General features: G+C 45.1%; 1 protein-coding gene across 3 annotated transcripts in view; it reads left to right on the top strand.

The window, feature by feature from the left end:
* Nucleotides 1-23,030, top strand: part of RGS7 (regulator of G protein signaling 7) — a 260,822-nt gene that overhangs the window by 102,146 nt on the left and 135,646 nt on the right. For all 3 annotated transcript variants that reach the window (XM_084832305.1, XM_084832310.1, XM_084832298.1), the window contains exon 3: nucleotides 6,601-6,697. In XM_084832305.1, coding sequence (XP_084688431.1) covers nucleotides 6,601-6,697 — 97 coding nt within the window. The remainder of the gene's footprint in view (nucleotides 1-6,600; nucleotides 6,698-23,030) is intronic.

The raw sequence follows: 23,030 nt of genomic DNA, 5'->3' as shown, positions 1-23,030 counted from the left end.
TGTGCATGCCTGTGCATGGCCCCCAACCCAGCACCTTGCACTACAAGTGGCCCTTGAGGCCCAAAAGGATGCCCATCCCTGACCTGAGGCTACCCTGCATGTTTATAGCTCAGCTGTGATTTGACTTTCCCCCTATAGTTTTCTCCTTAACATTTCTCCTACAGTTGAAGCATGAGATCCAACGTCACAGTCTCTGCATGGGCAAAACTAATTTAGCCTCAGCCTGAATATGAACCGAATAATCTGAACCACTCCTCCTGGGAGCAGCTTTGGGCATTACAGAATCATAATGAATGGTGATTGGGGATGCAGAGTGACTCACACAATTTTTGTTTTTGTCTTGGTCTTACCATATAATGTTTGAAATGGGATGTACGTGTTTTCCCCATGGTGAGCTGTGCAAGCTCTCTCACGAGGCCACAACACCTCATGAGTTCGACAGCTGAGATTCCCAACTGAGAATTCTTTTAATACTGTTAAATATTGGCTTAATAAGCTCAAGGCAATAGCGCTTTTTAGATGACAAGCGGCAGATGCTAAACGCAGCCCTGATCTCCATACGTTCAGCTGAACCTCAGTAGAGAGCTTACACACATACAACTTAGGCATGTACTTGGGATCCTGCAAAAAGCTTTACATGGAGAGAGCTTGTATGCATCTTCACAAATCTGGCTATTTTTCAGCCTATCCAAGTAAATGTCGACATTTAGCAGTGAATGTTGGAAACGGGGATGAAATTTGATCATTTACTGAGAACACCACAGACTCACTAGTAAATGTCTGAATTTCCCACTATTTCTCACTGGCCTCCTAAAATCTTAAAAATACAATCAACGTTGGCATCTAAAGTTTCTGACATTTATAGAACATACATGCTTTTCATATCTTGGTATATCTAGATTTGCTAATTTCTTCTGCAGCTCTGTTTTGAAAGCATCAAGTTGCTTATTCTTTGCAGGGCTGTGTCTTTCTCATAATCTTGGCAGCTATTTTGCACCTTACACACATAAAGGATTTGTTGCCTTTTGAAAAGAAATGTTCAGAATAGAATGCTCTATTGCACTGGTCAGAGCTGGTCTGGTTTAAACAGATAAGGAGATAAATGGACTGCATGGGGCGAAATGCTGAGGCAAAGCAAAGGCGCTTATCCTTTACTTTGGAGTTTAGGAAGCAGATAGTGACATATCAGGAAGGCAAGCAGCTGTGCTATAGAACAGCTGGCACTTCCCAGATTAGAGTATTTGATCAAAACTAGAAGGGGATTTCTTTGTATTGCCCCAGTTAAGCTATTACAGATTTTAGGTGGTTCTAGGCAATGTGGATGAACCATGGTGGAGAAATTATTTGAGGTATAATTTCCAGACATGAGGGCACCATGGTTTGCAGTGGAAATGAATACACCCTTGCTGGATATAAAGTAGGCCAAACAGAAATAGGGATTGTACATGGTGGAAATAGAGCTGTGAACCAAAAAGACAGTGCTGTATGTTGTTCCATGAACTGTGACAATTTCATTGGCAAGGAAGGCAAGATATGCTATACTAATAGGAGAAGAAATTTGCTCCGTTATCTCCGTACTACTTACAGAGGGTCCATATTTGGGAGGGTTCCGCACAGAGAATTGTGAAGAAAAATCTTGTTGGTGCACCAAGTGGTGTGGGCTTCTATCTGCTTCCTGGGTGCTTTCCAGCCATAGCTGCTTTGTAATGCCCATTAGCATGGCATAGTTAATCAATGGTAGTTAATGGTGTAGTTAATCAATGGTGTAGTAGCACGGTGTAGTTAATCAATGACTACTTCCCATTTTCATTTTTCTCTCCTCTGATCACCTCTTCCCAGCCCCAGCACTTTTCAGCAGAAGCAGGACTAGATCCTTATGGGACAACCTGGGGAGGAGTCAGTCAGCTTAGGCTGAGGAGGGCAAGAACTTGTCTGTATAATATATTTGTGTTGCCATGTTGTGTCATAGGAAGCTGCCTTATACCGAGTCAGACCATTGGCCCATCTAGCCCAGTATTGTCGACACTGACTGGAGGCGGCTCTCCAGGGTTTCAGGCAGGAGTCTTTCCTCAACCTACCTGGAGAAGCCGGGGGTGAACCTGGGACCTTCTGCATGCAAAGCAGGTGCTTTATCACACTGGGCCAGGCCCCTCCCACCTTCACAGAGTTAAGGTGGTCTTAATTCTGTGAAGAAAAAATAGCGCTGTACTACATTTATTAAGTGTTTTACTGCCAGTTGTATTTTAAAGTTGTGATTAGAACTGTTTCCTACTGGCTGGATATTTTTTAGATCTTTGTTGCCTTTAATGCTTATTCTCAGCTTTGTGCATTGTGTTTTATTACTCCTTTTCAGTCGTATTTTATTGATTTTATTGTGGTTTATGTTTTCTCTGTTTATTATTTACATCGCTTTGAGAGCTTTGGCTATAGGGCAACTCCTAAGTTGAAGAAATAACTAAATATATATTATTGATTACTATAATTTTTAAGCCTCTGTTCTGCTTTAAATTGACTGTGCTGCATTTTGAATTTACATATGTGTTCTGGGAGGAATTTTATTTGGATTTGGGGCTTTACTTATGCATGTCATCCTGAGAACAATTTGTTATAGGGCTACTGATATATTTAATATATAAATAAATGAGTGAATACTTGAGACGTAACTGACTATGGCTCTCTTCGCACCTTTATTTTTTAGCACGATCATTCTTCTTTAACTGCTGGTTTTCACGGGAGCTTTAGATGACACCACTGCTCTCCTGCTGCTATCTCACAACTTCCCCTCCCTCTTTCCGAGTTATCTGAGAATGGGGAAAACCCGGCATCTTCTGCGCTTGCAATTGAAATCACCATTCCCCCCCCCGTGTATTTCCCCTTTAGCGCTTTGTCCCGCTTTGCGTGGGCATCTGCCAGGGGTATGGCTGGGCAGTGTTGAGCAGTGTTGTCATGACAACAAATCAGTGGGTGGGTGGAGGCAGGTCACTGACCGCACTTCGGGTGACCGTTTCCGCCTCTCTCCCACTCCACTATGGCCACTGCACGTGCATCACTGTTTACTTCAGAGGCGCACTGTATCCGTGCTTCCCCCCCCCCCAGCCCCCGGGGCTTCGCCAATGGCTGAGACAGTGGCGATGGCTGCTGCTGCGCCTCCTCCTCCAAACAACTGCAATGGCAGAGGCATCTCCTGGCAGTTCCAGGAAACTCTCAACCAGCTGGAAATCTGGGGCGAGAGCAAAATTCAGGAGCAGCTACAGAGCAGCCCCCAAGGGGGTGGGGAGAAAGCCAGCCACTATCTCCTCTCCTAGCCCACCTTACGGGGCTGTTGGTAAGACAGAATACAGGGGAAGAGCAACACAAGCACGGGGGTGGGGTGGGGGAAGACAGCCACTATCGCTTCTCCTAGCCCACCTTACAGGATTGTTGGTAAGACAGAATATGGTGGAAGAGCAACAACAGTGCGGGGGTGGGGGAGGCAACCACTATCTCTTCTCCTAGCACACCTTACACGGTTCTTGGTAAGAGAGCAACAACACCGCAACACCAGCGTGCGGTGGGGAGCCACTATCTCTTCTCCTAGCAGGGTTGTTTGGTAGCCAGAATAAAAAGGGGGGGGGAGCAAACCAGTTGATGGGAAGGCAGAATGGGGGGAGAGCAGCCACTGCTGACGACAGATAAGGAAGGAGGGGATGCAGGAAGGCAGGAAGGCAGGAGGGATGAGCAGAGCATCAATCATGTTACAGGAACCAATGATGGGGGGGGGGCAGGGGCCAGCAGCCACCTTCTGTCAGTTTTTCCATGCAGCTCCACCCAGCTGTGAAAAGGAATACAGCGGAGGGCAGCGCTGTGAGAGATGCCTGTATACAGGGCCAGTCTAAATCCTGGAAAGGATCAAAAAGCACGGTCTGTAGTGGAATACAATGCCAGGTGTGAAGAGAGCCTATGTGTGGAAGGCAGCAGCTGGGAGACAAGGCAGCCTGGTATAGGAAGGGAGGGCTATGCCACTCAAAGAGCTGATTTTCTCTCTGTATAGAGGATGAGCAGGATTGTACTCCAGGCTTTTGAAATTATTTGTAAAGCATGGGAATGTGATTTAAGTGGGTGTATAGTTCTTATATATACTGATACAGAAAAAAGCTGAAATTCTAAATAAAATGTTCTCAGTGCAACAATCTGATACATATGTTGCCATTATTTGGGGGTGAAATTTTTCTATCCTTCTATTGTGTTAAGAGAAAGTGAGCTTTGTCTTGAGTGGGAAACAGGAATGAGTCGAGCATCAGTGACTTTTCTTTGAATCTCACACAAGACAATATACTATAGAGCTCGGAAACCTTTCTGGGTAAGCCAACTGTCATGAAAATTAAAATGCGTCATTGTTTGAACTTGTATTAAAACATGCCCATCTTATTTCAAAGTCTTGCAATCTTTTCAGTGAACAAATGAACCCTGAAAGCAGGTTGCTTTTGATGTTAAAGACTATGTTTTCACATCAAAGGGCTTATTTTAGAACGGTTACCAACAGACTTTAAGGGACTTCCTTTTCAAGGGAGGCAACCTCTCTTTAAGTCATGCAGAAGTCAAGGCTTCCTTTAATTGGAAAACAAAGGTTTTTAAATTTTCCAAGTGTCAGGTTATTGCAAATGCTATCCTAGAAACTGACACTGTGAGACATTTCAGACAACACTTTTTCAATACTGGGCTTCTGAAGAACAAGGATCTGTCACTATGGAACCTTACTGCCCCTATCCAGCAAAGGCATGGAAACCAGTTTGTACATATGCACCCCCTGCACAAGCCCCAAGGACAAAAGGAACCATGTGCAAAAGAATGCTGTCTGTGTGGTTCCAGAATCCAGCACTTAAAGCTATATGAAAGATTATCAACACTGGATTGAGAATTGCTTTTATAAAGCACTAAACAATTGTTTGTGGCTACCATATTTGACAGTACTGATGGGACATGGCTCGCTAGGCCTCCTCTTTCCTGCTCTTTGTGTGTGTGTCTGGGGAGGATTTACTTACAGCTGCTGTTCAGTATAAGGGAAAAGGAGATGGTGGTGTGAATATGAAGGTTCTCTGTGACTCTAGATAAAAAGAATTGGCTTACTAAGCAACTTTTGTTTTAACCTCCTCCCTAACTCTCCCTTTAGTTTGAAGCATCGTCATAACCACGTTAAGATACATAAGACTTTGGTCTAGTTCATAGATAAAGCTAAGCCATGGTGTGCTTTGTTGAAATCTGGCTTGTCTGAAACACATTTCCACAAACAAACCATGGTTTGTTAACCAGCTATAAACCACACATAGAACCATGGTTTGTTGTTGGCATACGAAGTCTGGCTTACTTAAACGGTGGCCTGTCCTGATGACTGAATCCAGAACATGGCTTATCCCTGGCTTGTTTGCACTGGCAGCAGCCATGAAACAGAGGTGCCCAGCAAGAGCAGTCTGAGAATGAAACTGCTCTGAAGGTTGGCAAAATGGATGGGAGAGAAACAAACCAGAAATAGATTGCGGTTTGTTTGCTCATCTGCAAGACAGTTCATGGCTAAAGCAACAAACCATGGTTAACATAAACCATGGCTTACTGTTATGTGCAAACACAGACTTTGTCATGAGACTTTTTGTACTTGAGTGTGAATACAGAATACACGAGCAGTGCATCAAATCTGGACCTGCCCGCAGTCATTCTTCTGAAAATACATATATGCAGCGGCTGAGAAGCTGTGTGCAACTAGGCTCCAGGTGTGTTTGTTTTGAGGAGGTAAAAGGGTAATAATGCCAGTACAATTCATTCTTGAACCACTTGCGTATTTTGTACTCAGGCATTCATACCTGATTACAGAAGAATATCATAGGAACTGACCCACAGAGTCCACATTCGCAATCCAGAGAGCTACTTTATCTGTAGCCAAGGCTTTGCATGTGAATAGCAGCCTTTCATGCTCATTACAAAGTGCTTTTAAAACATTACTGAATTTTAAAGTGGCAGATCTCTGTTTGAAAAACAACAGTCCAAAGCCCCACTGGATATGTGGAACTAGCCACACAATTCACTGAACAATGTCTTGAGATTGCTAGTGTTCACCTCTGTTCCTCTGGGCCTGCCTGGCTCTAGATACATGAAAGAAACTTGCTGTTGTAGCCCAATGTGTAGGCCACTTAATTACACTGAACTTTTTCATCCTTTCACCAAAAGTAACTTTCAGGTGTTAGTCTTTTTATGTGTGGGTGAGAAAACCAATTATGACTCTTCACACACATAGAAATGCAAGTTACTTAAACTATGAATTTGCTGCCACAAGATGTGGGCTTAAAAGGAGATTAGATAAATGCTTCGAGTATTCCTCTGAATGCCAGTTGCTGGGGAACACAAGTGGAAGGTTGCTACTGCACTCTTGTCCTGTTTGTGTGAACAGAGTGCTGGATTGGTTGGCCAGTGTGGCATTTGATGGCCAGTGTGGCATTTGATGGCCAGTGTGGCATTTGATGGCCACTGTGGGAACAGGATACTGCATTAGGTAGACCTTTGATATGATCCAGGAGCGCTCTTCTTATGCTTAATGACATAATGTGTTTTGTTCTTTTCTTTTTTGTCCAGATGGAAGATGTCATAGCCCGTATGCAAGATGAGAAAAATGGGATTGCCATTCGTACAGTCAAGAGCTTTCTTTCCAAGATACCCAGTGTCTTCTCTGGTAAGATTAAAAATGCACCTGATACTCTGTTCAGCATGAATTGGTTGTAAGAGATGTATGGAAGAGAAAATTAGTTAAAAGAAGAGGCAAACAACAGAGTCATTAGGTATCTGACTTCTGTATCAATTTGTATTTTTTGGCCTATGTTTCTAATATTGTTGTGAGCGTTCAGCCACGTAATAAAAGAAATCAAGAGTAATTTTAATTTTTGCAGCAGCCCTACACACACTGTTTTTCCACCAAGCCTAATACAACCTACCAGCCATGTGTGTTGCAGCCTATCAGAACTTGACCCCCTTCTTCCCCACCCCACATATTTTTGCAGTTCCAGGAAGGCAGCAGCAACAGGAGACGTATAGTGGGCTGCTGAGCTGCACTTGTCTTGTTATGTCATACACTGTGTGCTGTGCTAGAGCACTGTCTTATGTGAGCACTTGGCATGGGCTCTTTGAGGATGGAGGCCCAAAGGATTTGCACATTTTCTCTGTGATGTGTTTAAACAGAGAGAGGACCAGGAAGGATTAAAGTAGTTTGGGAGGTATAAAGAAGAGAAAGAGAAAGAAGAATTTTTTTAAAGGAATTAGTTTGTGATGTAAGGACAAGGGGGTGGGTGAACAGTTGTTGAGAGAAGAAAAAAAGGAGGACTGGCAACATTGCTTCAGGTTATTCAGCTGTCTGTGTCTCTTTGGCAACTCTTTGTGACTCAAAACATTTGCTACTTCTAATAATAAAAAATGCAGCTTCCTTTATGCCAGTGTATATGGAAGAACGCAGGTTTTGACAAGAAAATGGGTTGCAAACCAAGATAAAATCGGCTATGCTGTTCAATAGTCATCCCCCCCACCCATATTCAGAGAAGGAACATAATGCGCTCTGGATCAATCCCCAGAAATGGCCTGCTGTTACTTTCAATTTTGGGGTTCCTTTTGGGGACAAACCCATCTGATTGTGCCCCTCCAAGCCTTTCAGGATTGATAAAATATCCATAAAAGTGTTTATATTCCCTTGAAACAGAATTCTCATATCTCCTATTTTCCACATACATGTGGAAACCCTGAATGGTTTGCCCACTATCTCTCAAAACTGACAGTCAAATTAACATTCTTGAGAGAAAAATCACTTCATAAATTAAGGTTCCCTCTGAAACACTTTAATAACTTAATGTTTATTTTAAAATGTTTTAATTGTTTTAACATGGCGTTTTATTCTTTTATCTTCATTGTTCACCGCTCCGAAACCTTTTGATGTGAAGCAGTATATAAATATTGTAAATAAATAAAATAATTTAGCCCCAGTTACCAAAACAACAACAACTGAAAGATCAATATCTTATTTTCATTTAATGTCAAACTACTTTAATCTTTAATGTTACCGGTACTCTTGAGTTGAATTTCTAAATCTACACAGCTTCATTTCTAATCAGTTTGACGTCTGGAACAAATTCAGAATCTCCTTACAAAAATGATTTTGCCTCTCTTTTGGTGACCTAAATCTCAATCCCATTTGGAAGGATTGTCCAGTCTTGTTAATGTAAACTTCTAGGCACTGCCTTGTTGACTCAATTTGCTGCAGGGTTTTACTGTTGCTTTGTCTTGGTAGAAGGATGCAGCCATGTGCTTTCCCAGAGTTGCACCCCAGCAACTTCACATATGACAGGGATCCTGCGGCATGTAATGTTTGTGGCAGATCCAGGCCAGGATTTCAGAATGACCTTGGTTAATCACAAACTAGTCCAACCTGGGACTTATACTAGACTTGCAGGACAAGAGAGTTTCTAGAAGGAAGAAAAGGAAATCTGCACATAGCTGTATGCTAGGAATAGACTATAAAATAAAGCTCAACATCAATTAAAGTTACTCTGAATCCAGATTCTTATTTCTGAGAATCCCAGGCCTCTCAAGACAACAGGGCACATACCTCAGATGATGTTAGGAGCTAAGGGAAGGGAAGGGGAGGGGAGGGTGGCTGCTTACACATTGACAAACAAAGAGGAAATGCATGACTAATAGGGATGAAAGAGAAAACAGATTTGCATTAAATTTGCATATTCTGATTTAGACTGTAATTTCAATAGAAGTACAATGCATCTCACCATAGTGGGCAGGACTAGGACCAGGTGATTCTGTGCCTGCTCAGTCTGCTGTCCAGATGTGGACTGTTGATGGGCAACTTCAAGGCCCCCTTGCTCTCCGTTATTATGGTTCTTGTTCTTTCATCCTGGGCTTGGACTGGACATTATAGAGCAGGGGCGCACAACCTTTTTGGCCCTGAGTAGTACTGTGCCAAACCCTGCTATCTATTTCTGATAAATTCTTCCCTCCCTGCATTGTTTTTTATGTCACTTTTGCAGGGAGGTGACAGATTTCAAAGACATTGCTAATTAGGGAATGGGGTTCCATTTACCTGATGGAGAGAGCAATCCTATGGCTGCCAGTCAGCAGCTAGATGGCCATAGGATATGTGGGTTTCGGGGAACCAACCTCGAAGCCTGTACTCCGAGATCAGTTCCTGGAGAATCGACCTTCCCCCCCTTCCACGCTGCCTCACAGGCAGCGCGGAATAGCCCCACACGCTGTGCTCAGAAGAGGAGCGCAGAGTGACCAAAACGGGGCATTCCGGGGCGGGGAAGGCGGAAATGCTGGTACAACACATCCTGTGTGTTGTCTGGCAGCCTCCTACCCCACTCCGCCTAAATTGGCGGTCTAGCTGCAAATGCAGCGCAGGAGAAGCAGAGAGAGAATGATCCCCTCCGTGCTGCTCCTGCCCTGCATTGGATAGGCAGTTGCCTCCAAGTTTGGAGGCGGCCGCCTATCCCCATAGGATTGTACCCTAAGGGGCCCTGGCTGGGGAATGCTGGGAATTGTAGGGCTTTTTTTCTGTCTGAACATGCATAGGATTATACCCCAGTGACTAAGATGTCGGTGTGTGTGTGTCTTCTATGTATTTTTCTTTTTCTTTTAAAATGCAACACACGTGCTTACTCTCTCACAGCATCACAGGGACCTTGTTAGACAGGCTTTCAGGCTGCCAAAGTTCCTGGAATGTTCATGTGACATTGCATGGTCACGTGGGCCTTCCAGGAACTTCTGCTGGACCGAACTTCTGTGGGGAGCTCTGTGTTGCTGCAAGCGCAACCGGGGCTTTTCTAAAGTTTTACAAGCTTTAGAAAAGCCCAGTTTATGCTTGCAGCAGCATGGGGCTCCTGTGCCAAACCCTGCTCCCTACTTACTCCCCACGCAACATTGTGTTGTCACGTGGGCATTCCATGAACTGCTGCAGGCAGTCTGAGCCTGTCTAAGAAGAGTCCTGTGATGCTGTGAGCACAGTGCCACAGAGTTTTAGAAGTAAAAAAAAAAGATAGAAGGATCCCCACAGACCCTATGTACACTAAATAAGATAAATGGCCCCCCTGGCTCCCCACTCCCTAGTTAGATTTTTTTAAAAAAATCTCTCCTCCCCACCAGCCTTCCCAGCCTCTTTCACGCAGCTCTTCATTTCATTCCCAATATATAAGCGTCAAGAATGGCGGCCTGTTTTCCACCATAAGATTAGGCCAGGCGGTCACGTCGGATGTAACCACCTCAGATTGTTTGTTGCCTGGACACACACATTGCCCAAGGCCAGGCACAGTCCCTTCTAACTGGGAAGTGCCAACAGCTGGAGCTGGTAGGGAGTTCCAGCCTCTTGGAGGCAAGGGCAGTCCACCCAGACGCTGAGCCTGTGATTGGCTGGAGGAAAATCTTCCCTGGCTTGCTGGGGCTGGGCTTTAAAAGCAGGCTGAAGTAGAGGCATGGTGTCTCCCTTTGTCCTTGTGGTTCTGGACCTGCAGATGGCTGGTTGCTGTCTGGGGAGATCCATGTCAGGAGTGCCCTAGCGGCCTCTTTCAGTAGACTCCAATAGCCAACTCAAGACACAGACGAAAGGATTCTTTTCAAGGCTTTAATCCTTTTACAACTTAATGACTCTTTCAGATGCTAATCACCAGCGACTAAGCAAGGAACAGCAGAGTAGCTTATGCTCTGAGTAGGCAGCTGGTCCCGTTTGAAGGAGAGTCACTTGAAGACCCTGAACTTATGGGCTAGGGAGAGATCCTCCCTCTTTCCCTTGGGTCCATGGGAGGCAGCTGTTGCTTGTGCGCCAAACGGGCGCTACACCTCCTTTCCGTGTCCTCCATCGCTTGTCGTTCCCTGCATCTGCGTTGAGCGTCTAGCAAGCCCCGTTCCCACACTTTCTCACTGCTAGGATCACTATCTATCTCAGGAATGCCAGCAGGAGGAATCTCTGCCAGCTGCTGTGCCTGTGAGGGATGAGCTGGCTCCTCTCCCACAGATTGCTGATCCTCCTCAGAATCAGAACTGCTCTGGGGTTCTATCGGCTCAGTTTCCACCCTGACAATCCATACTTAGGTTTGTAAGGACTAGGGATGGGCGAAAGTCCCTTACCTGTCCTCAAAGCTTGCTTCGCGGTGGGGGGGAGGCGCTTCGGTTCTCCCCCCGAAGTTCAGGCCGGGGGGGAGGTGCCCCATCCCTCGCCGGCGAAATTCAGGCCGGGTAGAAGCACCCCGTCTACCCGGCCGTGAAAAAAAAAGTAAAAAACAAAACAAAAAAAACACACACCCGTGATAGGCTACATAACAATTTACGTAGCCTATCACGGCTAGATTTCCAAAGTCAGCCGTGATAGGCTATGTAAATCGTCACATAGCCTATCACGGCTGACTTTGAAAAAAAAAAAAAGCGCGTACGCAAATGGCGGGTCCCATGGGGACCGCCATTTGCGTTCCTTATTTTGGCATGTCTAGTCTACGTAAATATTTACGTAGACTACAGCGAAAATAAGGGCAACGCAAATAGCGTTCCCTTATTTTCGCCGTAGTCTACGTAAATGTTTACGTAGACTAGACGTGCCAAAATAAGGAACGGAAATGGCGGCGCCCATGGGCCGCCGCCATTTGCGTACATGCTTCCCCCCCCCAAAGTCACCCGTGATAGGCTACGTGACGATTTACGTAGCCTATCACGGCTGACTTTGGAAATCTAGCCGTGATAGGCTACGTAAATCGTTACGTAGCCTATCACGGGTGTGTATTGTTGTTTTTTTTACAGCACTTTTTTTTTTTTTGCAATGGCGGCGGCAGCAGCTGGTCGGGAGACCGGCCGCCACCCCCGCCGAAACGCCGCTGGGACCCGCCGCCGAGGGGGACATTCGGCCACGTTAAGTCCCATCCCGGGGGGGGCAGGGGGCCTGTGGAGAATTTCCCCAACACTTTCGGGGGCCGAATGCCTCGGCGCTCGGCCTCCCGAAGATTCGGGGAGAAATTCTCCACCATCCTTAGTAAGGACAGGCCAGGTAGCTTTATTATTTTGGCTTGGGTGTGCATTCATGAAGCTCTCTCTTTATAATTAAGTAATTTGGCTTTGTACCATTATGTGTAACTTGCTACTTCCATTCTTCCATTTCCCTCTATCCCTTTCTTCTTATATTAATAAACCTTAAACCTTTAGTTGGTGTGATTTCTCTGCATAACCTCAGTGCTAATTTCAGTGCCTCTTGGCTTAGGAGGGTGGCTACTGGGTATTTGAGGGGACTGGGAGGCCAGGTTTGGCCAGGCCATGGTGGCTTAGTGGTTAAGACGCTGAACTGCAGACCGGAAGGTCGGCAGGACAGCAGTTCGAGACCTGAGTGCTGCGTGACGGAGTGAGCTCCTGTCTTCAGTCCCAGCTCCTGCCAACCTAGCAGTTCGAAAGCAAGAAATTGCAAGTAGATAAATAGGTACCGCCTCGGCGGGAAAGGTAGCAGCGTTCCATGCACCTGGGCATTCAGTCATGCCGGCCACATGACTACGGAAGCGTCTTCGGACAGCGCTGGCTCTTCGGCTTAGAAATGGAGATGAGCACCACACCCTAGAGTCAGACACGACTGGTTGGGGACACCTTTACCTTTACCTTTAATTTTGGAAGGACAGCCAGGATCGGGTCCTCAGTGGTCCTACCTCGCATGGAGGTTGGGGCTGGTCCCAGAGTATCCTTCACAAAAAGGTTAGAAATATTCAGGTCAGTGCTAGTCTCACATGCTATATATGGTTCTGGATAGGAAACTGGGGGCCACACGTGTGTGCACACATGCACAATGCACACACACGTACACACTCTTTCCACCACACACATGCTCCACCTTCTGCCCTCCCATACATATAGAGACACATGTCCCCCCGACACACAAACACACACGCCTCCCCAGGCCCCTACACACAGACAGGGGCTTCCCTTGCCAGGCAGGGTTTCTCTTGTTTGGATACACGGCTACCAAACAGGAGTGAAGACCATCGACCTCAAGTTCTGTTTGTGTGCTACCCAGGAATACTTGGCTGGTTCCTATTGAACAGAACATTTTGCTTTGAGCCACCAAGACAGATGCAGCTATGAAGTCCAAGCTCTCCTACTTCCTGCAAAAAACCCAAACCAAACCTGGATCCTGTGGTGGATTTTCACTTTATATAGAAGAATATCAAATGACTGATGGTAGCTTTAGCTATAACCATGTTATAATCTAGGTACATTGCAAATCAATTAATGAACTGGCAATTTTTAGTCTTATGGTGCCAGCATAGTATAGTGGGTTGGGTGCTGGGCTTGGCCCCTGCAGGGAAGCCTGAGTTTAGATTCCAACCCATTGGAATGACCACCGATGTGGGATTTTCTCTGAATGCGAATAGCAGCTTCAAAGGAGCAATTTTGTCAGGATTGCCAGAAAGGATGAAGGGACTAACCTCGCTTTCTCTGTCTGCTGTGATCCCAGTAATTATCTTCCCCTGCCACCGCCCCCGGCCCAACTCCCAGTAAGTATTTCATTTTTAAAAACGGAACATTAAATACAAACGAACCACCCAGAGAGCTTCAGCTATGGGGTGATATAGAAATATAAAAAATGAAATGAAATGAATTTAATGTTGCATTTAGTTTGGTCCTGAGTCATTTAGGATGCCTAATACCTGATCTTAAATACATTATTTGAAAGTAAGCCGTACTGAAGGTGTGTAATGTGATTTGCCGTAATGGCACCGATCCAGGTATCCTTGCATGCAGGAGCAGCATAGAGCTGTCCTCTCTTTGTCAAAGCCCAGTCAAAAGGGATGTCAGAGAATTTCTCCACGAATCTCCGGGAGGCCGAATGCCAACACATTCGGCCCCCTGAAATTGGTGGAGAAACGGTCCGCCCCCCCCCCCCCCCCCGGGATGGGACTTACCTTGTGCGAATGTCCCTGGCGGCGGCGGCTCCCGGCAGCTCCCGGCGGCGGCAGCTGCGGCGGCCGGTCTTCCGACCGGCTGCCGCCATTTCCAAATAAAACAACAACAACAAATGTGATAGGCTACGTAAAGATTTACGTAGCCTATCATGGCTAGATTTTCAAAAAACACCGTGATAGGCTACGTAAATCTTTACGTAGCCTATCACGGCTGACTTTGGGGGGGAAAAAAAAAGCGCGTACGCAAATGGCGGCGCCCATGGGCGCCGCCATTTGCGTACGCGCTTCCCCCCCCAAAGTCAGACGTGATAGGCTATGTAAACATTTACGTAGCCTATCACGGCTGACTGCAGGGACGCAAACGGCAGCGGCTACGGCCGCCACCATTTGCATCCCGGCAGGAGAGGAGGTTTCATGGCCGGAGGGACGGGGTGCCTCCCTCCCTGCCAGAATTTCAGCCGGAGGGACGGGGCGCCTCCGCCCCGGCCAGAATTTCAGGGGGGAGGGACGGGGCGCCTCCCCCCCGCCCAGAATTTCGGGGGGAGGGATGGAGCGCCTCCCCCCCACCGCGAAGCAAGCTGCGGGATCAGGTAAGGGACTTTGGTCCATCCCTATAATCTGTTGCAAGACTTGAAAAGTGCTGTTCACCAACGGTCCCCATCTAACCTGACAGAGCTTGAGCAATTTGCCAAGAAGAATGAGCAAAAATTGCAGAATCTGGATGTGCAAAGCTGGTAGAGACTTACCGCAAAAGCCACACAGCTGTAATTGCTGCCAATGGTGCTTCTACCAAGTATTGACTCGGCACGCGGGGGCGGGGTGTTCATGTGAATACTTACGCAACCCACAAATGCCAGTTTCTTTTTGTTTAATTAACTTTTGGGGCCACAATAAAAATAGTCTGCACCTTCAAAGTGTTAAATATGTTGTGTAAATCAAATTATAAAGATATCAATTAAATCCACTTTAATTCCAGGTAGTAACACAACAAAATGTGAAAAATTGAAATGGTACATTCACTGGCTCCTTCAGAATCAGAATGAGCATTTAAAATAAATTGGACTGGAGGCCCATTTCCTCTTTAAAGCACTGGGAAATTAGCATCAAGGCTGAGAAGAAAAAACTTCCAAGGGCCTGGCGTTACTGCATTCAGTATAGCTTCTGACAGGGAAACTGCCATTTAATCTCTTAATCATCTGAAACAATCAGCAGAGATAATCACACTGAAGAGTTTTAGGTGTGTTCTTGTTTGATGCTGATTAGAAATGAATATCAGTAATAAGATGAGGAACTTGATTTGCATAGTCCAGGTTTCATTTCCAGGGTGGTGATTGCAGACAAAATGGTTTGAACTAATGATAAGTGAAGGGAACTTGATATATTAATCATAGAAATGATGGAGAATAGTGCACTATCATTGATATTTTTAATAATGAAGAACAGAAGTGTAAAAATATTCTAAATCTGTTTAAATGTGTATGGAATACAGTAGCCGTTAAATTTTCTGTTGGGTTTTCTGTTAATTTAAGTGTGGTTTCCTAGATCAGCCTAATGCCAAAGCATTCTCCCAAAGGGTTGGGGTGGGGATATCTCTTGTGGTATGGTTGGCCTGCCAAAGCAATCTAGATTAATTAAACCTTTGTGTGCACGATCCTATTTTGTTAAATGAAATTATACACTCTGATTTAATTTTATTCCCATCTTTTACTGAGGTAAATTTTACTGGATTATTCGTATAGATGACAGTGGGGTTAATAACATTAATGGAGCTTTTGTCAGCTGAATGCTTTGAAGGCTGGGATGTCTAAATTTGAATTAAGTCATTCAGACACATTCAATAGGGATTAATTGATCTGTAATAAAGCCACATCTTCAGTTAATGCCGATTCATTCTCCCATGCCTACGCAATCTTGGATATCACTTCTGGGGCTTATATTGTAAAAATGGTTGTTGGTGATCAAAGGGCTGTGCACACTGCTCTGTGCACTAGGGTGGCCACTTCTGCCCCCAAAGAGGACATGCATCACCCAAAAAGTGGACAAAAGAGGATACCTACTTGCATAAAATGTGCACCTGCTAATTTAAATGTATACATGCAGATTTTGAAATAATTATTGTAATTTAAATAGAAGTACAGTACATCTCACCATGGTGGGGAAGATTGTGCCCAGGTGACCTGTGTGCCTGTTCAGTCTGCTGTCCAGGTGCTGTTGATGGACAACTTCAAGACCCAGCTCTTCGTTTTGATAGTTCTTTAAAGATAAAGAACCATCTTTATATCGGACTTGGACTGGACAGTCCCTCAAATGGGGATGCTTTCAAATAAAGGACTGTCCTCTGTAAAAGAGGACTTTTTTCAGCCTTCTCTTTCTGTTGCAACTCATTGCACCCCCCCCCCCCAGCTTTCCCTGAATGAGATATATGGATCCATGTGATGTGGTGTAGGGGTGCAACCAAGCAAAATTAGGTGACCCCCTTTATTTTTGGATACATCCAAGCCTATGATAGAATTATCAATCAATTACCTATATAATATATAGATGATATAGATAATAGGCAGAGCAAAATAAGACCTTTGGTTTAATCCAGTCATTTGGCATTCCATTTGCAAGTCTGTATATCAGTTTGTTTATTTGTAAAGCAATAACTCTACTAAACACTGATATATTGAAATACCTCACACTGTTTTAAGTTCAAATACTACCTCAGCCCTTCCCTTCCCTGTTTTGAAAGGAAGAGGATGGGAAATGCAAAATAAAACACAAAGAGATATCAGCCTTGAAAGCTGAAATATCAGAAAGTAAGTTGGTGTTCATCCTCAGGGCAACCTTCAACCTTTCAACTGTAAACACTGATTTTCAAGAGGGCTGGCAGCAAACATGGCCTTGCAACACTGTTGTTGTTAATTTCATTTCTATACCACCCAATAGCCAAAGCTCTCTGGGTGCTTCACAACAGTTCACCAATATAAACAGCATAAAAAATAAAATATAAAAAATGTTAAACAATTTAAACAGCTAAAAACAATTTAAACAGAATACTAGGCATGTTCAGACTAGAGCTGTGTGCAAATGGCCTCTTGAAATTCTCCACCTGGGCAGAGATATTTGGGAGACAATTTCACCCAATTTCTCCAGGGGGAGGAGAAATTCTCAACTGTTTCTCCCAGGTAGCCTAGGGTTCCCCATTAGCAGGGCTTGTAGCACAGCTTCTTTCTTTTTTGGTAAGGGTTTGGGGGGGGGGGTTGTGCTGCAACAGCATCAACTGCCTTGGCAGGCTGGCCCCCAGTTTGCATCCACTGCATCCACTGCAGTGGACGTAGTGTTGTGTCCAGCTCCAAGGATGAGGTGGAGTTTGCGCTCTGCCAAAATCTGTCCTCCAATTTCCTGAAAGTTTCCTCCCCCCCCGAAAGTGGTTTCCATTGTTCTGCCTCATTCAGGATGTGTTGTAATTTGTTTTTGTGGTGTTTTTTGATGGGAGGAAGTACCTCAAGGTGCCTTAAACTGGGCTTTGACTGAAGTGTAGGAAGCTGAGGAGACTACAGGCTGCCAGAGAGATGATTGTACAGTGAAAAACAGGAGCCTTGTGCTCACTCCAGTCCTCAGGTAAGCCCAAGAAACTCAACCCCAACCTCATGAGAATTTCTCTGAAATTTCTTCATCATTGAATTTATTTTCAAAAGCCATTTCTCTTCTATCAAATTGAATGAGAATAGATGAAAAAATGTGGGAGAAATTTTTGACACAGTACTAGTTCAGACCTAGTCCCCATCATATGCCATTAAATGCCTGGGAGCACAGGACAGTCTTAAGATGACAGTGTTGGCACCAGGCGGGCCTCAGTGGGGAGCTTGTACCATAGTTGGAGGGCCATTACTGAGAAAGCCCTCTCCCTTGTTGCTACCTTCTGTGCCTCCCTTGGAGGAGGCACTTGAAGGACTGCCCCAGATGTTGATCATAGCGTCCAGGTAGGTTCATGTCAGGAGAGGTGTTCCACCAGTTATTACAGTGGAGAGTTGTGTAAGGCTTTATAGGCTAACACCAACACCTTGAATTGGGCTCTGAAACATACAGGCAGCCAATGCAAGCAGGCCAGAACATTGTGTGTATGTTTTTTGATAGTTGCTGAAGTATGAGAGGATCTGTTTTGCCCCTACCTACCCTGTGCCACTGAGTGACAAATGAGATAGGAGGGTGCAGTGTACATCCCAGCAGGAGTCACCAGGTAGTAGCAGTGTGAAAGGAGTGGGCCCAGCCAGACAGTGCACTCACCAGCTGAAATGTGCCTGCACAGTCAATAATCTTGGAGGATCTGCAGCTGTGTGTGTTGACCAGGCAGGGTGCATAAATCTGCAGCCTCCCTAAGCAAAGCATCTTCCTAGGTCAGGGGTGTGGAAGGTCAGGCCCAGGGACCAAATCCCGGTCTCCTGGAGTCCCAATCTGGTCTTCCGGAGTTCCCCACATGGTCTCACCCTCTTCCCCTGGAGCCACCTCTCCCCCACCCTGCAACCAAGAATTGGGTGGTTTCCTGGCTTATGTGCAGCTTCTTTTGGAAAAGGTCAAAATGCTTCTCCTGAGGCTTAGTTTCTGGTAGTTAAAGCTACAGTATGCTGGCATTTTTGCATTGTTTTGTATTTTTGGCCTGTCCCTTTTTGCCTTTAGACCCACCCACCACTGGAATCCAGCTCCTGGGAGCTTCTCTGAAATTGAAATCAGCCTTCAAGCTGGAAGAGGTTACCCATCCCTGTCCTAGCTGGTGGCCTTGGGGGTTTTGTTGATGTCCACCAATTCCCCATGAATCTGGCCAACAATATGGTCCTCATCCAGTTCTAGTCTGGTCCTGACTGGGAAGGTGGTAGGACATGACAGTCTATAGTAATCTTAAGAGCCAAACAGCCACCTTCTCCCAAACAAACCTTGCTGGGCTTTAAATTCTTCCTTGGAGGCCCTGGTCCATGTCCTGTTTTCAGAGGAGGCTTATGGCATGTGAGGACAGAATTGGCAGGGCCTTCTCAGCAATGGCACCTTGAGTCTGGAATGGCTTAGGTTCCCTCTTTCTGCTTTTAGAAGTACAGTTAAAATGTATCTGTTCCAATAGGCTTTTAACTTGCACTTTTAATTTGTGGTTTTGTTTCTTCTATTTTTTTTGGCTGTTATTGTGGCACTTTAAATTTTTCAGTTAATTATTTTCAAATATATTGTTATTTGTTGTTTCATTGCTTTTGCAAGCTGCTTTAGTTATAATTTATAGAGAAGCAGAATATGAACACAGTTTGGTGATTTATGGTTTTTTTTGTGGTGTACCACATGATACCCTTCCCTTATTTTTATCATATAGATATAACTTTCTAAAATCTGGGATAATAGATGGGTTTATGGATATATTATTGCAATCTCACTTTCATAGTGTCTTTTGCTTTTGCCTAAGCTACATTTTGTATTCGTGGAGTGGTTGGATGGAATGATACAACTGAAGGAGAACATGTAAAAGCTTACGTTCTGTCCCTTAATACTTGGAATAATATTATAAGCAAAATTTGTGGCATTTCAGATTCCCAGTGGTCTGAAGTGTCAAAATAATTCACTAGCTAGTCAAGGCTCTGATCCTGGTTTAGCCTTTGGCTTTTTGTACGGTGGAATTGTATGCTGCATCCATCATGCACCATTTCCGGGTAAAAACAGATGCTAGGAAACCTGTACTGACATGTTAGAATGCTGTTTACACTAGTGCTTATGGAAAACATATGTTGCATGATTTCTCCTGAAGTGCTGTGTAATTTATATCTTGTAAAGACAAATAGCATTCATACATGCAGATCTGTGATCTTCATTTAATAGCCATTCAAGGATATTCTCCTTAAGCTTAGATTAGCATGGTTAAGTTTTGTTGCTAAAGGTTTGTGTTTTTTGTTTTTGTTAACAGTTTGTCATTGTTTTTGTTCTCTTGGGCTAGAGTCCCAGATCAACAGTCTTAGAGCCTTTCTATGAAGCATTTATTTTGCGCTTGTGATTCTTCACTCATGGTAGTTTGCAGGTGCTTTCCATGACATTATCATCCTCCAGGGCTTCTCCCATCCTTTGCAACCATATAGCTGGGGGGGGGGGTGTTCTAAAGAGACAGTCTAGCATTTCTGTGAATGGCAGCATGAGACCCTAGTGTATTTGTGCAATTCTGCTATACCACAGCACCACCTAGTGGTTATGTTATGGAACATATAGAAAGGCAGAGAAAGAAAAGCCTTGGGGAAAAAGCATGTGTAAAAAAGCCTGCAAAGAAGGCTTAATCCTTAATTAATCTTCTTAATCCTGCAAAGAAGCAGACGCCTTGGCAAAGTGGCCGAAAAGCCCTGTAGGTGAAATGACATGTTAGCTCAATTACATAGCATACAGCTCTACCTCTACTTTTCAGTTACTCCAAAATAAGTACATGGGTCCCCAATTCTAATGGGAACCACCATATGCAGGGAGGGGTTTTTTAATCCTTCCCTCCCCAGCTGTTTCCTCCCTGAAACCTCACCCATGCAACAGGTTTTCCTTTTTTAAAACTGCCATGTAGGCGGAATTTCAGGAGGGAATGTGTAATTTCACCCTTGTGTAATTTAGACCTCACTAAATTTGTAATTTAGACCTCACAATAAACTTATTGTTGGCAACAAGGTGCATTTTGGTATTGTACAAGATAAGATTACTAAAAGAAAGATGTGAAGTGTTGTAAACCACCCAGAGAGCTCCAACTATGTATAGAAATGAAATAAATATAAACACCTCAAATGTAAAACAATGTAAGTACAAATTATTATTACTGTCTGTGTTTTACACTTCATTCATATGGTGTACTGTTACGTGCAACTGAAAAACATAATACATATTCAGAAGTAATGTCATAGTGGTAAGGAATCATAAAGCACTGAGACCCAGCCATGACTGCCTTGTCTACTAGGGTCCAGAAACAGACATTACTTTAAAACTGTATGTAGTAGCTATGGCTTTCCCCCCCATTTTTGCTCTAGGGTAGGCCCCTGAACCAGATCTTAAAAGTCCCCTTAACCCCTGCCCCCACCTACACCTACACCCCCCATCTCTTTAGGACTGTATAGCTAAATATCAGTCAGAGCTATAACTACTTATATTTAGGGCACAGTCCTATGCATGTTTAGACAGAAAAAAGTCCTACAATTCCCAGCATGCCCCAGCCAGCATGAAGTACACTGGGAGTTGCAGGACTTCTTTTTCTTTTCAGACATGCATAGGGTTGAGCCTTTAATCATTTAAGGGGCAAACTAGGTAAGACACAACAGATGATGTTGCCTTGGACCAAATCAGTCTGTTGGTCCATCTCGCCTGGTGTTGCCTCTTCTGACTGGGAATACTTCTCCAAGGTCTGCAGCAACACTAGCCATCAAAGCAGTTTACTAAGTGAAACTGTTGGCCACCACAATGTGGTGATAGATGAGGGAGGGCTCTTCTGCTGTCATGGCACTGCCAGGTCTGAGTGAGCCCTGGGCAAGACGCTCTTTGGGGCAACATGTTTCCACTCTCCCCCTCCCTGCTTTCTAGGTGGTGGGAAGTGATCAAACTGGTCTGTCTTTCATTTAAAATTATTTACAGAGGTTGCCGGGCATGCAAGCTCCAGCCTGGAGCCAGTACTCCTGATAACCTGTATAAAGTGTTTTAAAAGGAAGAAAGAGGGACATTTTTAATCCCCCTCCCCCCTTACTGGGACACTAGTGGCAGCAGTAGCAGCAGTGGTGGTCCCAGAATGTATTTTCTTTCCTTTCCTTTTGTTAGTGTGGCGGCACACCCCATTTTTCTCCCTCTCGCATAATACTAGAACCCGGGCTCATCCCATGAAGGCGATTGATGGGAGATTCAGGACAGATAAAGGAAATGCTTTTTCACACAGCACATAGTTAAACTACGGAATTCACTTCCACAAAGTGTAGTGATGGCCACCAATTAGTAAGGCTTGAAAAGGGGGTTAGACAAATCCCTGGAGGAGAAGGCTATTAATGGGTTCTAGTCCTGGTGGCTATATCCTGCCTCCAGTATCAAAGGAAGTAAGCCTGTGTACGTCAGTTGCTGGGACACATGGGCTGGAGGGTGCTGTTGCGCTCATGTCCTGCTTGTGAGTCTCCCAGTAGCAGTCGACAGCTGGTTGGCCACTGTGTGAACAGCATGCTCGACTAGAGGGACCCTTGGTCTGATCCAGCAGGGCTCTTCTGATGTTCTTAATTTCCTGGAGTGCCTGTCTGGGCTCCACATGGGTCCCAGCGGCGCTCTGGGATTGAGACTGGCAGGCACACTGTGGAGCTTCACTTTGCAGCAGCATACTTGCCCTGCAGAAAGTTTAATTAAAAAAAAAGAGAGGAGAAAAAAAATACACTGCCACTGTCATTTGGGGGCCCTCTAGGCTGTGGGGGCTCCTGGACATGTGCCCAGAGATTTGGCTCTCATTGGCACCACTGCCTGCTTTAGGCACTGGGAGATGTGGGAGGGTGTGGGGTGGTGCAGCCAGCACTAAGCAAACACCTGGATGCTGAGTGGGTGGTTACCTAAATGGTGGTTACCCAAATGATGTCGTAGCCTGCCACCGTACAGCAGCAATTATCCACTCCGCAACTGTGCGCTTGCACCCCACCCCTCTATCACCTTCTCCTGGCACCTAAAGGTAATGGTGGGAGGGCCTCTCTCTCTTGCAATGTGATGGTGCTTGCTGGTGTCATGGAGTGAACCACCTCACCAGCTGCTGCTGGTCTGCAGGCTGTGCTCTTTCCCAGCATCTGCGACCGCGCTCTTTAACTGGAGGTTGAACCTGGGACATTCTGCAGGCAAAGCATGTACCACTGAGATAGTTCTCTTCTCACCCATCCTAAGATTTCCCCAAATTTTCATTTTTATTTAAAAGCTGGGGGTGAAAAACACAGTCCCACTTTGGCCGGCCTGCCGTGCTAAAGCTGCTAATAGCCCCAAAGAGGGAAATATACAGTAGAACATTCACGGGACTGCACAGAAAAAAATCAGCTGGAACTCAATCTCTCCCCTCCATCTGATCCCACATCCTGAACTGCCTGTCTGCTATTTTTTTAA

Source organism: Heloderma suspectum, chromosome 1 (genome assembly GCF_057233095.1).
Source record: "Heloderma suspectum isolate Gila_16-S chromosome 1, 16-S_ref, whole genome shotgun sequence".
In the NCBI taxonomy this organism is placed as follows: Eukaryota; Metazoa; Chordata; class Lepidosauria; order Squamata; family Helodermatidae; genus Heloderma; species Heloderma suspectum.
The sequence above is the reverse complement of the archived record's forward strand: the minus strand, read 5'-3'. Positions and strand labels throughout refer to the sequence as shown.